The sequence below is a fragment of the Oncorhynchus kisutch genome, linkage group LG28 (assembly GCF_002021735.2).
Source record: "Oncorhynchus kisutch isolate 150728-3 linkage group LG28, Okis_V2, whole genome shotgun sequence".
NCBI classification, from domain to species: Eukaryota; Metazoa; Chordata; class Actinopteri; order Salmoniformes; family Salmonidae; genus Oncorhynchus; species Oncorhynchus kisutch.
The window spans coordinates 27,724,451-27,741,776 of NC_034201.2; the positions used below are offsets into that span (position 1 = coordinate 27,724,451).

At 41.8% G+C, this 17,326-nt stretch overlaps 1 protein-coding gene across 12 annotated transcripts in view; it reads right to left on the reverse strand.

Annotated features, from left to right (window-relative positions):
* LOC109872500 (neural cell adhesion molecule 1) overlaps positions 1–17,326 on the reverse strand; it is a 307,284-nt gene that overhangs the window by 11,597 nt on the left and 278,361 nt on the right. For 7 of the 12 annotated variants that reach the window (XM_031807513.1, XM_031807514.1, XM_031807515.1 and 4 more), the window contains 5 exons: positions 16,242–16,366; positions 15,676–15,856; positions 1,815–2,022; positions 1,504–1,617; positions 398–955 (listed from right to left, as the gene is read on the reverse strand). In XM_031807513.1, coding sequence (XP_031663373.1) covers positions 398–955; positions 1,504–1,617; positions 1,815–2,022; positions 15,676–15,856; positions 16,242–16,366 — 1,186 coding nt within the window. Of the gene's footprint in view, positions 1–397; positions 956–1,503; positions 1,618–1,814; positions 2,023–10,251; positions 11,553–15,675; positions 15,857–16,241; positions 16,367–17,326 lie in introns of those variants that run through there. The other 5 variants (XM_020463760.2, XM_031807520.1, XM_031807522.1 and 2 more) reach the window with 2 other exon arrangements.

Sequence of the window (17,326 nt, forward strand, 5' to 3'; positions counted from 1 at the left end):
GTTACGGATCTGACTTGCCTGTTTCCTTTGCTGCCTATCTCCTGCCCTGCTCACTCCTTTTCGTCGCCCTCTTTCTCCCTTTCGGTCTCCGCCGGCCGCCCGGCTTTGCACTCTAGGCCGAAGGCCTTTAGGATGTCCAAAGAGTACAGCAGGAGTTGTCTGCTGATCAGGATTGCGAATCTCGCGCTTCGTTAAAGCTTTAGGTGTCATCCATGGCGATGTAGCTGATTGAATGGCTGCAGTAGTAGTATAGTGATTGATAGAAAGAGTGTAACAAAGGGAGGTTGCCCAAAACTATGAGAACAGACAGAGGATACAGTAGGTGGTGGTGGTGGAGGTGGGTGAGCGAAAACATACACACAGTAAAACAGACTCTGAGGAAGGGAGGAGGTCATACTCGTCCTTGGCCGGTGCGGGAGCAGCAGTGGAGTCTGCTGGGGCCTCTGAGCTTTTGCCCAGTGTATCAAACACATCCTTGGCCAGGCAGTCTATCTGTAAGTCCTTATTCTGACTGTCGCTGGCAGGGGTGCTTTGGATGGGTTCGGGCTGGCTCTGTGAAGCGGCATCGGCTTTGGCAGAGGGGAGGTTGGAGGTGGCCTTGGATGCCTCTAAGGAAGAGGTTGCGGGGGTGGCGGGCTTAGGGTCGGACAAGGGCGTGGCTTTTGGAGCCTCGCTTAGGTCGACGAGGGGAGCCCCGTCAGATTGTGCGGCAAACTGAGCGGCGGGAGCGCTAGCTTTGGGCGTGCTGGACTGGATGATGGGGGCAGGGGTGCTATTAGGGAAAGTTTTGGCCTCGGTCGGGGCAAGGGTTGGGGCAGCTGTGCTGGAAGTGAGGGTGGTAGTCTCGCTAGCTGGGCTATTCTGGGCTGTGCTAAAGCTCTCAGTGACGGGGTCAGAGTTAGTGGCGATAGAGGGGAGCAAGTCCACCACGGTGGCAGTAGTGTCAGCAGTGGGCCTGTGAGTAGAGGAGGAGAGCAGGAAAGAGACGAGCCATCGAGCAGCGAGAGGGTGAGAGAGGAGAGAGAGAGAGCAGGGACGGGTAGGGAGGGGAGACCAAGGCACAAACACACATCCAAAGTGAGTGCTACATGCAGTGATAAAGCAAAGAACTAGAGATTCAAAATGTTAAAGTGCAGTGAGGGATAGACACAAACACTATCTTAAGCAAACTAAAGCAAATTAAACCAACATCAGTTTAGGGTCTAGGTTATTAAGTGTTTAAGGCTGGTACACACAACAACTAGCTGTGTTTGTTACCATTAGCGTAAACAACAAACATCAGAGCACATCTTCAGTATTTGGTGTTGATATTCCATTCTCACATTCTTTTATCAATTAGTTTAGCCAATATGTCAGCAAACACATGATCAAAATGCTCAACTGCTGTCATGGATTAAGAAGTATATCTTATACATAGACATATCACATGATTAGTATGGGTTTTCCAGTGTAAGGCAACCCTAGTGCAGGGGGTCTACCTACAGCCAGTGCTGGAATACTCACTCGGGCTCGGTAAGAGGGGTGGTCTCATTGGGCTCTGTGGGTCCCCCCCCTTCATGGTTAGGGGTGCGGTCCTCTGTCCTCACCTCCACGATGGGCTCCTTTGACTCGTCCTTTCTGTAAGGGATTTTTTTTTTGAATAAATGCTGGTGCAGTACAACTATACTGTAGTGAGTTGTTTTGGTTAAAAACACTGCAATTCTGCACTGCCAAAGTGTGGGCTAGTGTCTGGGAGTAGCTACTGCTCAAAGTGCATACAGCATTTCAGAGAGAAAAGCAAGGGGGCCAGGGAGCAGAGAAGAAGAGAGACTCACATGAATGCCGCTTTGCCCTCCTCGATGTCCTTGTTCTTTGCTCCAGGTCCAGACTTGCCGCAAAAATTAACGGCAATGCACATGAGGAAGCCACACTTGTTGAGGAAGTAGCAGGTCACGTCGACACCCACCAGCAGCAGCACAAAGACCACGATGAGGATCCCCACGATGGCCCCCGTGCCCAGGCCTGAGCCGCTAGTCGTGGTGTCTGGGATGAAGGAAAGAGAAGGAAGAGAGAGAAGAGAGACAGAATGAGGAAGACAGAGAGAGTGGAGAGAAAGTTAGAGGGAGAGAGAAAATACGGGAAGAGAGGGAGTTAAAGAGAAAGTTACAGAGAGCGAGGAAAAGATAGAGACAGAAATGCAGAGTCAGCTTTTATCTCCAACCTTTCATCCATAACTTCAGAATGTCAGACTGCTTCCCTCCAGGCCTCAAGTGTGATGTTGTTCTTTTAGTAGGCTCTGGGCCAAATCATTACATATTCTACTACAAAAACTTCAGAGTGACACAACTCATTTCGGCACTTGATTTAATCTGTTATGATTAAAAATAGGTTGATGGTCTGATTATCAAACACCACAATCTTGGGCCTAGGGAAATCACACAGCATTTCATTAGTTGCATTCAACCAATTAACAACTGTCAGTTACTATCTAAGTTAATATGTTAGACACACCATTGCATGTATCAGCCATGTACGATACTATATTAGAGGTGAGCTGATACATATATTACCCATATTAAGACAACACACCAGACATGCCAATCACGACATGCTATACTAATCTAATCATTAGAACATAAAGCAATCTAATGGTGCGTCAATCAAAAATCATAAAGTTGATTTCATAAACAGGTCAACCATTGGAAAACCTGGTTCATGCTACCAACCTTTCCCCAAAATAAGATACGGCAACGTTAAATAAATATGCTTGTTTTCATATCATCACTGCCTGTAAGGGTCATATGCCTATATGACCCCATATGTGTATTTCGCTTACCCACTCTCACTATTGTTGACAGCAAAAAGCAGTGGAAAGACAGTCAAATCAAACATTATGCAAATATGTTTCAATCTCTTTTACATAGATGAATACTGCACACAAACAAATGCACACAGAAACAAACAATGCGGAAATAAAGCCAATCATTAGGGCAATGCATTGTGTTTTCATAAAGTAATCATACACGAGCTACAGTACTTACCAGAAAATGAACAAGGTTATATTCAGGACTATGTCAAATACTACAATATTAATATGATTAAGGATCTATAATATGCATTGCTCCACTACAATGGTTGAGCATGCATCCACACTGTTAATACTCTGCCTTCCACATACATCGTTCTACATGAACACACACACACCATACATTATCATGAACATGAGTTAATGCGAGCTAGTAACCCAACCACAAAACTGTTAAACAGATGAATGTTTCACACAAAATGTATTACGATGCTTTGTGTCAAATCAATCTCACACAATCAAATTTTGAAATCATTTGCACCTAATTTGCATTCAGTAAACCGACACACAAAGAGATCAGAGATTTGCTCTGACAGAATAATCTAAAACTCCTGTTAGTTCAATACAAACCAGAGCATTTGGAGTATGGTTGATTTGACACATAATGCTCTACATATGACAAACAGGTTAGCTAGAATTCTGATGCCGGATCAAAGTTTTAACTCCAATCTTTCTTAGCTTTGTTAGGGGTCAAATATGAGACAATTTGTATTCTGAATTAAAGCAAAGGCAATCCTTGATTAGGACTTACTCTTTGCTCTTGTCATTTTGAGAATGACAGGTTGTCCAAATGTCAGACTAATACACCACACAATATTCACAGTAGAATCAATGCAATAAAATGAACCGGTACTGAATAATTATATGATTTACTGGAAAAACATCATCAAAACAGGGAAGGCTCCAGGGTAGGCATTTTTTTAAACCTTTATTTCTACAGGTTTTTCTCATTGAGATCTAGAAGAAAAAGAAACGCACACCTATTTAGGCGAGGTGCTGGCTAGCGGAGTAGTTGAACTCAATTCAAGTTCTCATTGAGATAACATCTCTCTTTCCAAGAGAGACCTGGTCCAATGTAGTTGGGTCATATGAACCTATCATGCAATTTAATTGACATGGTTCCCTTTCTGAGTTCAATGAAATGCACGGGAAGAGACTTTAAAGCTGCAATTTGTTACTTTTTGGGTGACCCAATAGAAATGTGTGTTATAGGCCTCCAGGGTGGTGCGGTGGTTAAGGGCGCTATACCGCAGCGCCAGCTGTGCCACCAGAGACCCTGGGTTCGCGCCCAGGCTCTGTGGCAACCGGCCGCGACCGGGAGGTCTGTGGGGCGACGGGTTAGGGAGGGCTTTGCCGGTAGGGATATCCTTGTCTCATCACGCATCAGCGACTCCTGTGGCGGGCCGGGCACAGTGCACGCCAAGGGTGCGCGGTGTTTCCTCTGACACATTGGTGTTATAGATATGTCATTCTCATTGAAAGCAAGACTAAGAAGTGTGTTTTATGTGGGCTGTTTCTATGCTGTTTCTATGCTTCCCCTTCTTAAGTTTGGTTTTCGCTTCATTTACTTTTGGTTTTGTACACCTGAAAATGCTAAATTGTTGGTTATTAAAAATATATGTCAAAACGATTTAGATGGGACACTATATATTGCTTACTTTGACAGATAAACTAAAATTAGGCAAACTATTCGAACTTTAGCAACCAGGAAATCACAGAGCGATTTCTTCTGCACCCTTTATTAAAAAATTCAAGCAAAGTGCTCATTCCCATTGAAATGTATTGAGAGCATTCCTTCCAAATTACCAGGATGCCTGGGTCTTATCTTACTGTAGTACACAAAGTGATTTTGGCAAACAGTAGGCAATGTTTGTGCTCCAGGATCAATAAAATATGTTTAAGGAGACTGATTGAGACTTGGCTGCATAGAAAGGACCGCAAGGCGCTACAGAGGGTAGTGCGTACGGCCCAGTACATCCCTGGGGCCAAGCTTCCTCTATGCCTGGTGGTGTCAGAGGAAGGCCCTAAAAATTGTCAAAGACTCCAGCCATCCTAGTCATAGACTGTTCTCTCTGCTACCGCATCGCAAGTGGTACCGGAACGTCTCGGTCCAAAAAGCAGTCTTGGCCCCAAGCCAAATAGCTACCCGGACTATTTGCATTGACCCCCCTTTTTTTAATTAGAATTTATTTTTTACGCTACTACTACTACTCGCTCTTTATTATCTATGCAGTCACTTTACCCCTACCCACATGTACTGTACATATTACCTCAATTACCTCGACTAACCTATACCCCCGCACATTTACTCGGTACCGTTACCTCATGTACTGTATACATTGTTGTTTAACTTCTTATGGCTGCAGGGGCAGTATTGAGTAGCTTGGATGAAAGGTACACAGAGGTGCCCAGAGTAAACTCAACTCCTCAGTCCCAGTTGCTAATATATGCATATTATTATCAGTATTGGATAGAAAACACTCTGAAGTTTCTAAAACTGTTTGAATGATGTCTGTGAGTATAACAGAACTCATATGGCAGGCAAAAACCTGAGAAGAAATCCAAACAGGAAGTCGGAAATCTGAGGTTGGTCTATTTTCAACCCAGCCCCCATTGAATACACAGTGGGATATGGATAAAGTTGCACTTCCTAGGGCTTCCACTAGATGTCAACCGTCATTATAAACTTGAATGAGGCTTCTACTGTGTTGTGGAGCCGGATGGGAGCTCTTTTAGTCAGTGGTCTGGCAGAGAGCATCACGCACATTTCACATGATAGCGACCTGTGTTCCATGGCTTCTCTACAGACATAGGAGTACAACATCCTAAAGATTGATTCTATACTTAGTTTGACAAGTTTCTTCGACCTGTAATATAACTTTTTGAAGTTTCGTCCGACGTTCGGGTGGACCTGCACGAGCGTTTGGATTTGTGTACTAAACGCACTAACAAAACTATCTACTTGGACATAAATAATGGACATTATCAAACAAATCAAGCATTTATTGTGGAACTAGGATTCCTGGGAGTGCATTCTGATGAAGATCGTCAAAGGTAAGGGAATATTTATAATGTGATTTCTGATTTCTGTTGACTCCAACATGGCAGATAATTTTATTTATTTTCTGAGCACCATCTCAGATTATTGTATGGTTTTCTTTTTCCGTAAAGTTTTTTTGAAATCTGACACAGCGGTTGCATTAAGAAGAGGTATATCTATATTTCCATGTCTAACAGTTGTATTTATCAACATTTATAATGAGAATTTCTGTAAAATTATGTGGCTCTCTGCAATATCACCGGATGTTTTTGGAACTAGTGAACATAATGTGGCAATGTATACTGCGAATTTTTTATATATAAATATGAATTTTATCAAACAAAACATACATGTATTGTGTAACATGAAGTCCTATGAGTGTCATCTAATGAAGATCATCAAAGGTTAGTGATTAACCTTATCTCTATTTGTGCGTTTTGTGACTCCTCTCTTTGGCTGGAATTTTTCTGTGAGTTGGTGGTGACCTAACATAATCGTTTGTGGTGCTTTCGCTGTAAAGCCTATTTGAAATCGGACACTGTAGTGGGATTAACAACAATATTACCTTTAAAAAGGTATAAAATGCATGTGTGTTTGAGGAATTTTAATTATGAGATTTCTGTAGTTTTGAATTTGGCACCCAGCACTTTCACTGGCTGTTGTCATATCGATCCCGTTAACCAGTTGCGACGAGCAAACCCGTATCCGGAAGCGTAATCATAGCCTCAAAGGCATTAGCATAACGCAACGGACATAAATACCCCTAGAAACTTTTCCTATTCATGAAAATCGCAAATGAAATGAAATAAATATATTCAAACAGAAGCTTAGCCTTTTGTTAACAACACTGTCATCTCAGATTTTCAAAATATGCGTTACAGCCAACGCTAGACAAGCATTTGTGTAAGTTTATCATGGCATACTGCTATGCTAGGCTATGCTGGCAGCAGGCAACATTTTCACAAAAATAAGAAAAGCAACCAAATTAAATTATTTACCTTTGAAGAACTTCGGATGCTTTCACTCAGGAGACTCCCAGTTAGATAGCAAATGTTCCTTTTTTCCCAAAATATAATTTTTGCTCCCGTTTCTTCACCATGCATGGCTGAGAAATTGACCGAAAAATGCTACAACTATAACGCCAAACTTTTTTCAAAATTAGCAACATAATATTGACAGAAACACGGCAAACGTTGTTTAGGATCCATCCTCAAGGTGTTTTTAACAAATGTATTCGATAATATATCCATCAGGGCAGTTGGTTTCTCATAAGAAGCGATTGGAAAAATGGCTACCTCAGTATTTTATGCCAGGTTTCTGTGGGAGACACCATGTGACCACATGCCATATATGGTCCCTTACAGCCATTCTTCAAGGAAAATGCCTAAAAGCCATCACAATGCTGTAGACACCTTGGGGAAAACGTGGAAAATGTAAGCTCATTTGTAGCTCATTCACAGCCATATAAGGAGTCATTGGCATGAGGCGGTTTCAAAAAATGCGGCACTTCCTGGTTGGATTTATATCTGGGTTTCGACTGTAACATCAGTTCTGTGACACTCATAGACAATATCTTTGCAGTTTTGGAAACGTCAGAGTGTCTTCTTTCCAAAGCTGTCAATTATATGCATAGTCGAGCATCTTTTCGTGACAAAATATCTTGTTTAAAACGGGAATGTTTTCATCCCAAAATTAAAATAGCGCCCCCTATATCCAACTGGTTAACGGGATTGCAGCCCTAAGAAGTTTAAGGGCTTGTAAGTAAGCATTTAACAGTACTTGTATTCGGTGCATGTGACAAATAACATTTGATGATTTGATTTGTGTACATTTATGCAAATCCACTCGACACTGATACCTTGAAAGGGAGGATACTTTGTGTGGCAGAAACACAAATTCAGACACACACTTGATTTATGTATCAAGTGTAGACTTGTAGCGTCTAGTCAGACTAGAGCTTACTGTCACTGTCACTGATTGCTCTTCTTTGAAATCATGTTGTTGACTGCATATTGTAATTCCACCCGTCTACATTGCGCATAAAGAGGGATGATATGACAGTAGTAAAAAAAATTATACTGGCAATAGTTGACAAAGATTTAGCACCATGCAGTGCAGTACTGTATTGTATATTCCAATACCTTGCAAATAATATAAAAATCTCATCAGGGAAAACATCGGAAATGGTCGTAAATGTCATTACCTGAGTGAGTCACCAGATTTGAGTCAAAATGGATACCCATGGCATACATTTCTATAAGTCTAGCACAGAGTATAGTGCAACTGAGAGTTGAGATGTGTGCTTTCTGCCTCTGCTGGAATGGCTTTAATGATGCCGTTGTTGATATAAACTTCAATATACCCCTCATATGGCTACAGCTAATGTATTGGAGGGCAGCTCATTTATTAATACCATGCACCAGGGAGCTGATAGGAACATACTTTTCAGCGACTGCAGCAGTGCTAGGGAACAACTCAAAGAAAGTTCTGGCAAATCGCTTTCCCGGGTTTTAGCCTAGTATAAACAGCACCATCTGGTAGTTACCATGACAATCATTTAATCAAAATTTATATTCACAGTATAAAACATCCTCCCAGCCAAGTAAAAACGCTTTGAGAAATGAAAGCCCAGTGGCCTCACATAGTGTATACCAGGGATCATTAACTAGATTCAGCCACAGGGGGCGAAACATACACTACCATTCAACAGTTTGGGTTCACTCAGAAATGTCCATGTTTCTGAAAGAAAATCACATTTGTATTTTTTTTGGTCCATTAAAATAACATCAAATTGATCAGAAATACAGTGTAGACATTGTTAATGTTGTAAATTACTAGTGTAGCTGGAAACATCGGATTTTTAATGGAATATCTACATAGGCGTTCCAGAGGCCCATTATCAGCAACCATCACTCCTGTGTTCCAATTACACATTGTGTTAGCTAATCAAAGTTGATCATTTTAAAAGGCTAATTGATCACTAGAAAACCCTTTTGCAATTATGTTCGCACAGCTGAAAACTGTTGTGTGATTAAAGAAGCAATAAAACTGGCCTTCTTTAGACTAATAAAGGCTATTCCATGTGAGAAATTGCCAAGAAACTGAAGATCTCGTACAACACTGTGTACTATTCCCTTCACAGAACAAACTGGCCCTAACCAGGATAGAAAGAGGACTGGGAGGCCCCAGTGCACAACTGAGCAAGAGGACAAGTACATTAGAGCGTCTAGTTTGAGAAACAGATGCCTCGCAAGTCCTCAACTGGCAGCTTCATTAAATAGTACCCGCAAAACACCAGTCTCAACATCAACAGTGATGAGGTGACTCTGGGATACTGGCCTTCTAGAGGCATAAGAGGCATAAGACCTCTGAAGAGAGGTAGAGACGCTGAGTACAGCTGAGCGGCCAATTGTCATTTCCTCTCACACTAATTGGCCATATTCTCCGAAAGTCTATAAAGTTGAGTCACCCTCTGTGGCGGCAGTAGCTCCGACAGGCAACTCTTTATTTACTGCCATTGCTAAGAGCAGGAGAGAGAGTAAGCATTCACCTGCAGGGCAGAGTTATGATGTTTGTTTTCCCGCCGTTCCGTCTACATCTTAAAAAGTGCGATAAATCACATCACACATTTTAACACAGATGGGGTCGGCTCACAAAGCTTTCTTGGAAACTGAGAAACACAGAGACATGCAATGTCAGCACAGAGCATCAAATATTTGTAACAGACATTCAGGTGTTTGCAGCACATTTCTCAGATCATCCTGCTGATACCAAACAGAATACAGGAAGTAGGAGAGAAACACAGTCAATAACACCATTAATTTGTCATTACCCTATGAAGCATTAGTGTCCAAACCAGCGGGCAACATTTGGCATGGGATGTCATAATGTTGTCGTTCTCTGATTGTAAACTGGTTATCTGGTCAAATAGAACCAGGTTTTGCTGTCTTTTTCATGGCATCAATATGCCTGGGAAATACATAATACTTTGTTATCTGGTCAGATAACTAGATTACAACCAGGTTATCTGGTAATTTGTCATTTTACAATCATTATGCAACCTGACTATGTAGGGCATTAAAGACGTCGGCCTGACACCATTGCAACCTGTTTTGCCCTCTGGGTATGACTTTGCATAGTAGTACAGTACGGTTAAGGTACGGCATGGATTCAAAAAGTGAACATATGGGTACCCACACAGGTTCAAAACGATCCACATAGTGTGCTCCTTATCTCTAGACAGATTACTCTCCCTACTTGATATCATAAAAGCGACAAGTTTCAACTCAACCTGCTGTCGCCTATGAAAACTTGGCGGGCGTCTTTAAGGAGTAGCACTTGCTTGTATGAAAGAAGAACCAAACAATGGGATTGGCACATGCGAACCCAGGAGCCAAACTCCAGGCGCATTACTTTATTACCTTCAGAGTCAATTAAGAAATGCTCATCTGAGTTTTGAACAAAGGACATTGATCTCTCTTTCCCATGGCAGGGTGTTTTCAGTGCAGTCAGGCTTTAGGGACAGTCCTAACCTTGGTTTTACAACCCCACGATATATGATACTTTGTTCAAGTATCAGACGAGCACAAGATATGGGCTAAAACAAACTTAGCATTTCTGAGGATGAACAGTCAACAGAAGTCAGCACTGTGTCACACTCTTGCATTTCAGTATGCAAGTCTCGAGCTCTAGCTGTTCTTTTTTCAAAAAAAGTCATAACACACTATTTTATCATTTCTTCTTAAAACCTACAATGATTACAGCATGGAAACACACTGGTATGTACCTACAAAAATGTGTCATAGAATATAATCATTTCACATTATTGAAAATGACGGACAGATTTTAGTTGTAAACAGCTGTAGCATTAATTTTGAGCATTTTCTGTTTTCAGGTAAAAAGAGAACAAAAGAAACAACAAAAAGAACAGCCTATATTTTGTTCTGAAGATCTTTTGAAAATATTATGTACACTTTGTCACAAAACATCATTTGAATGACCTTCAAACGGACAAGGCAGTAGCTTGTTCTTCATTTAATCATCCCGTTCAAAACAAGCCTTGACTATGAAAAGAAATGAGAAGACGTAAGAAAGTTGAGATGTCATGATCTTCATGACTTCTCTTAACCAATGCAAAAATCTTCTGAAAAATGTGCCTTCTCTGTTATGTAAAGTGGCAATTGAAGCTTTTATCCAAATACACAAATACACAAGGTAAGCACTGTTTTTTTTCTACAATGTCCCAATATGACTCATGTCCATTTTGTGGGATAACAAAACTTTTTCAATGCTGCCTTATTCAAATCCATAATTTTTACTTTATGTAAAATAAAAATATATGACAAAAAAAATCTAAAACATTCAGAATGATATAAGTACCAAGCACCCCATTTTAACCCTTTAACATAAAACTGATATCTTGATTATTCGTCTTTTGTGTGTGTGTGTGTGTGTGTGTGTGTGTGTGTGTGTGTGTGTGTGTGTGTGTGTGTATATGTCTGCACAAGGGTCAAAAGGCATAAAAAACAAAGGGGTCTGGCCGAGATTTGAAGGCAAAGCTATCCTCTCTCCTTAAGCGAAACCCAGTTTATGAGAGCAAGAACACAGTCAGCATGGAGAGGATGAGAGATGCCAGAGTGTATTTCACACACAAGCAACCAAGGGTAGCTGAGACCACAAAAACACGGACAGAACCACACAAAACACAAAGATTGTTCACAGATATTCACAGTAAAAAAGTGGAAAATAAAAGTTTACACCAAAAAAACAACAACAATTTAGTGTATGACAAACGTAAAGGTCCAGAGGTGCCCAAGACCACACATGAAGACAGCACAAGGAGAGAAGGGGAGGTTGGAGAGAAATAGGAAAAGGGAGAGAGAAAAAAAGAGAGATAGAAAATAGGTCAGAAATACAGAAACGCAAGTTCGAAAAGTTCATTGAGACTAAACAAGGGAATAAAAAACGAAATCCAAGCAAGTTAGAGGATCAAAGTAAAAAAAAAAATCAATAGCATGTTAGTAGCACAACAAATGACGTGTATCACAGCAAGCAAAGGTGAAAGGTCAGAGAATAGTTAAAGGTGCTGCGTGATGGGAAATATCGACAGAGACACATATATTTCAGCAATATGGCCCGAGGAGGTCGGGTATATGGCCAATATACCACGGCAAAGGGCTGTTCTGAAGCACGACACAACGCGGATTGCCTGGATACAGCACTTAGCCGTGGTATAATATTGGCCATATACTCGACCCCCTTCTGGCCTTATTGCTTATACTACACACTCCCAAAGTGCCTTATTGCAATTATAAACTGGTTACCAAGATAATTAGAACAGTAAACAAGTAATTTTGTGTCATACCCGTGGTAGATTGTCAGATATACCACAGCTTTCAGCCAATCAGCATCCAGGACCCAAACTACCCGGTTTATAATAACACATATAGGACATTCTCCCTGGTTAATTAACAACAGGTGTGTTCTCACAACAATTACAGTACAGATCATACTGTTTGTATAATTTAAATAATGGGCAAGCCCCTGGATGTGAGAGCACATCAAGGAGAGAGTAATTAAATCGAATTCTCCATGCGGAAGAGTTGCCCAAGCAAAACACACATTCAAAAATAAAAACTGGTTACAATGTCAAGGCGATATCAAAAGGCAGGTGAAATGGATTAATGGGTGATCTCATGTTACTAAAACTGCAAAAGTGAATTGCTTTTTAATAGCTTTACTCCATGTCAACCTTAGCCAGGGAGATTTGGATTGGTCAATTTAGGACTCCAGTGACCCTTGCACGCTCAGTATTGAGCACGCTCAAAATATCAAACCTTCCAGGAGACGTGAAAACAAGTGGGTCAGTATTTTCTTTATTCAACCATACCTTGTTTTTAACTTGACCTGCACTGAGGAACATCGATTGAAGTTTACTTTTTAGGAATATATATATATATATATATATACACAGACAGTACCAGTCAAAAGTTTGGATACACCTACAAGGGTTCAAGGATTTTTCTTAATTTTTTACAATTTTCTAGAGAATGTGCAAAGCTGTCATCACGGCAAAGCGTCACTACTTTGAAAAATCTCAAATACAAAATCAATTCTGATTTGCTTAACATTTTGTTGGTTACTACATGATTCCATATGTGTTATTTAATAGTTTTGATGTCTTCACTATTATTCTACAATGTAGAAAAGACAAAAAATTAAGAAAACCCCTTGAATGAGTAGGTGTATTCAAACCTTTGACTGGAACTGTATGAAGAGGATAAAGTAAACAAAAATAGTAAACTTCACATCATATGCACTCACTTATATTTATTTAGCTAATAAGTTGCATAGCCAATATATAACACAGAGCGAGTCTGGATTTATGACACAGCAGCTGTTTTCGGCCACATTTACCAATAACAGCTGTGGACCTTACGTCAGTGCAGATGTTTAGCTTAAAAATATACCCCCCTTTTTTCCCCTCAAACACCCACACGCTTCGCATAAAAACAACTGGCACTGGCATTAGCACTGCAACACATGTAGTGGCAAAATAACTCAAGTGAAAAAATGTAATAAAGAAGTACATAAAAAGGGAACTTGGACGGTGTCCGTGAACCTGCTCTGGCGGAATAATGAGTGATCCAAACCTCCCACTGCTACAGTATATGGATGGTTCCCACAAAGTGCGTGAAAAAGCCGGTCCCTGTGCCATGCACTGGCAGATAGATGCCTGTTAGGTCTCAAGTAAAGCATTAACACATTCATCCTATTGAAGCGTCACCATGCAAGACTGGAGGCTGCATCCCCACGGAGGCTGCATCCCCACAGAGCCAAGGCACATATTCAGGTCAGTAAATACTGCAGTGAGCCTGAACTGAGACCCATTAAACCTGGCGTTGAAATAGAAAGACAGACAGATAGAGAAAAAGGAGAAAAAGAAAGAGAGATAGAGGAGAGCAAGATGGAGAGACACTGACTTTTGATCCTCTTTCATTGAAACATCAAAAAAGTCAGAGAGAGAGAATGTGCATGAGATAAATTGAAGAGACGGAAGCATGGAAGATGGGGAAAATGAGAGCTCAAAAGAGATATAGGGAGCTACCAATAGAGGCATAAGAAAGAGAAAAAGACAGAAGGGAGGTGGAAAAGAAAGAGAGACAAAAACATATAGATGAAGAGAAAGAGATATATAGAAAGAGACAGGTTCCAAGCTCAGGTTTGGTCAGTGGGGAGGCAACCCAAGTTAAAATGCAAACCTCTCATGGCCACAACACTGTCAACAGAGCATCAGCTGACCGTGACCACCGAGGCAGGGGTATCGCTATGGACTTGAAGAGAATGTTCTAGGCCTGACAGATACAATTTGTCCTGACATTATTGCTCACTGAACCTGTGCAGCAGTGTCAGCCAAGACGTTATAGGCCTGCAGAGACCAAAGGACTAATCTCACTCTACAGCAGGGCTGTTCAATTTCCGGTCCTGGAGGCCGAAATACCATTTTTTGTTTCTACTTGGTACTTAATTCCACTCTGGTGCTCCTAGGTCTAAAACAGTCCCTTATTAGATGGAGAGGATGAAAAACAGAAGTGTTTTGGCCTTCCAGGACCCATATTGAACAGCCCTACCCTACGGCAACAAAGACTCACAGTGGGCAAAAATATTCTGCCTAAAACAGTGAGACTGAAATGCTGACTACACCGTTCGTGTTGCGCGTGCAAGAGTTGCGAAAATAATGTTACACATACATGCTATTAAACCATTTCATCCAGACTGCTCGTGTGCGTCAACGAGCATCTGCGTAGCCAGGTGCTAGGTCCCGCCTCGCCCATCTCCTGCAAGTCCCGCCTCTCCCATCTCCTCGTTGGTTTTTAGGAGCATATACCCAGGTGGGTGATTGAAAGCTAAGCTGAGATGCACCTTAAAATTGGTTGCCAACTGGCATATAAAGTCCACAGAAGAAGAAGAAGACTAAGACTGAAGGAGGAGAGATTACTAGAAACTAACTAGGTTTCCCCTTTTATCTGTGGATTAATTGTCAGAGTAGAGAACACTTGATTTTGTGTGACTCAAAATTGAGATCCAGGAAAAAAAGGACCTTGTGCATTTCAGGTAAAATAACAATCCAATGTTTAATTATATCCCAGGACAAATTAGCTAGCAATACCAAGCTAGCCAGCGAGCTAAATGTCCATGAATGTGTTTCGACCGGTCTCCAAATTAATATAGTTGGTTCAGAATTAGTTTTGAAATATCAACCTGATCGCATTTGGTGTGGATGGACAAAATCAACATGTGTGCCCGGTGTAGTCAGCATGTAACTGCCACAGTCTTTGTTCAATTCTTATCTTATCACCCCAAAGCTTTGTGCAATGGTGGGAAAAGTATTTCCAGATGAATAAATATGTAGCCCTGACAGAAGTTAGAAGAGGACTCTGCTACTCCGTTCTTTATCTGTCTAACTTGAGTCTTTTTCCCACTTTCTTTTGGGATTAACAACTTGATGAGGGTGTGCCGATTACAACTCCACCTTCAAATCAAGAACGAATGAAAATATCATCCAGCAGAAAGGTTCAAACCAATCAATTACCCCAACAGGTTAACCTAACATATCAGGACAGAGGAATGATGTCTACATCTGTGTCAGCACTACGGTTGTCTCAAGACCTGACTAGAAGTCCATTTGGGTGAAGGACTGGAGGAATAAACATAGATACATCTGGTCACGGTGGCAGTGTTTCTGTTGGCAGTGTGTGTGTCGTTGAGGTGCAGGGTGGGGGGGCAGTACCTGGGATGGCGGTAGGCTCTGCTGCAGTCCTAAAGGAGATGGTGCCGGGCTGGGACTTGCCCTGCTGGTTCTCGGCCACCACGTAGACTTCATACTCCGTGTTCCAGTCCAGACTGCTCAGCACCACGTACTCACTGCCACGGGGCAGACGGATCTCTGGCTTCCAGTCCGAAACGTGCTTCTAGGGAGGGTCGCAGAAAAAGGGGGGTGAAACACTCAGACAGGACTCAGACATCCGTGGCTATGACACTCAAGCAAACTGCCCATCACTTTATATCACTGTAAAATCTTTCACACTTATTTGGCCATCCATGAATCTTCCTACATGAATCCCTAACCATTTATTAATCTAGGCATAAACACAATAGTGATCTGTTGTCAATCTATTCAAATATGATCCATTCCTCAGTTTTTCATATGTATATCCATAAGTCTATGTGCGTTTTGCTAAACTCATCACAGTACAATCAAACAGGGGAGATACGTAATAAATAATCATATGTTTGGGGAAAACCAGGAAGCAAAGCGGTATACACAGCGTTACCTCCTTGTCCTGTCATACTCACAGCCCTGTATCTGATCAGGTAATGTTTGATGGGCGAGCCCCCATCGTCCTGCTTGATCCAGTTGACCTTGAGGGCGTTGCCCATGGTCTGCAGCTTGCCCTCCAGCTTAGGGGGACTGGGCTCCCCTAAACGGGACATAGCGGGACACAGCGGTCAGTCAGTTACCATGGCATCGACCTACATGCTCAGCTCAGTCTCCTGCCCTTGGCCCTTAATGCAGGTGGCATGGCTGAATGCATCTGTCCCTCATCAAAGCCCATTGTCGGAGAACCAACACACGTTCCCACTCTGCCCCATGGCTTCAGGAGCCCAAACCACTGTGGGATACGCACTTATTGTCAATCCCTTTACTCTGGTTTTTGTGTATTTACTGCTTTAAATGTAGTACATCTAGAGGACAAATGGATTGTCTTTATAGTGGCAGTGGCAGAGGATGTTACAAGACGATACAATTACGTTTTGTCCCTCATAGACTCAAGGGCGGTTTTATGACAGAGGGACAGTGAGGGCAGTGTGTAGTGGGGTGAGGGCCGTGGGTAGTGGGGTGAGGGTAATGGGGTGAGCTGATGGGAATATGTAATTCTCCTTCAGGTGCAGCTCGTTATCTGGCCTCTCCTCCAGACTAATGACAGGGACACAGGCTAATTATCCTCCTCATCTTGATTAGACATGTTTCTCTATTACATTTAATAACATAATCATGATCTGCTGGGAAGGGAGGGTTGGTGTGTTCCAGCATGTGTGTGTGTGCACCTTTTGAGAGTGCCTGTGTTCGTGTCTAATGATGTTAGCGTTAAAATTTACAGCCATGTCACCTCAGTCAAAGAGAGTTTAGGGAGGAGACTTCAATCACCATAACTCATTGATCATGGGCACATTGGTTACACACAGTTAGCGGTGTGTATATGTTATTAAAATAACTCACAGAATGTTACATACAGCTCCAGTATTCTACTCCCCACTATCACTAACCGCTCAAAAGGTGGTATCAGGTTTCAATTGGCTGCTGCAGCACATCTGCAATGTACACCGAATTGCTTGTTTTTTGCTGAGATCAAAGTATATTATTTACTGTCCCATTTGTA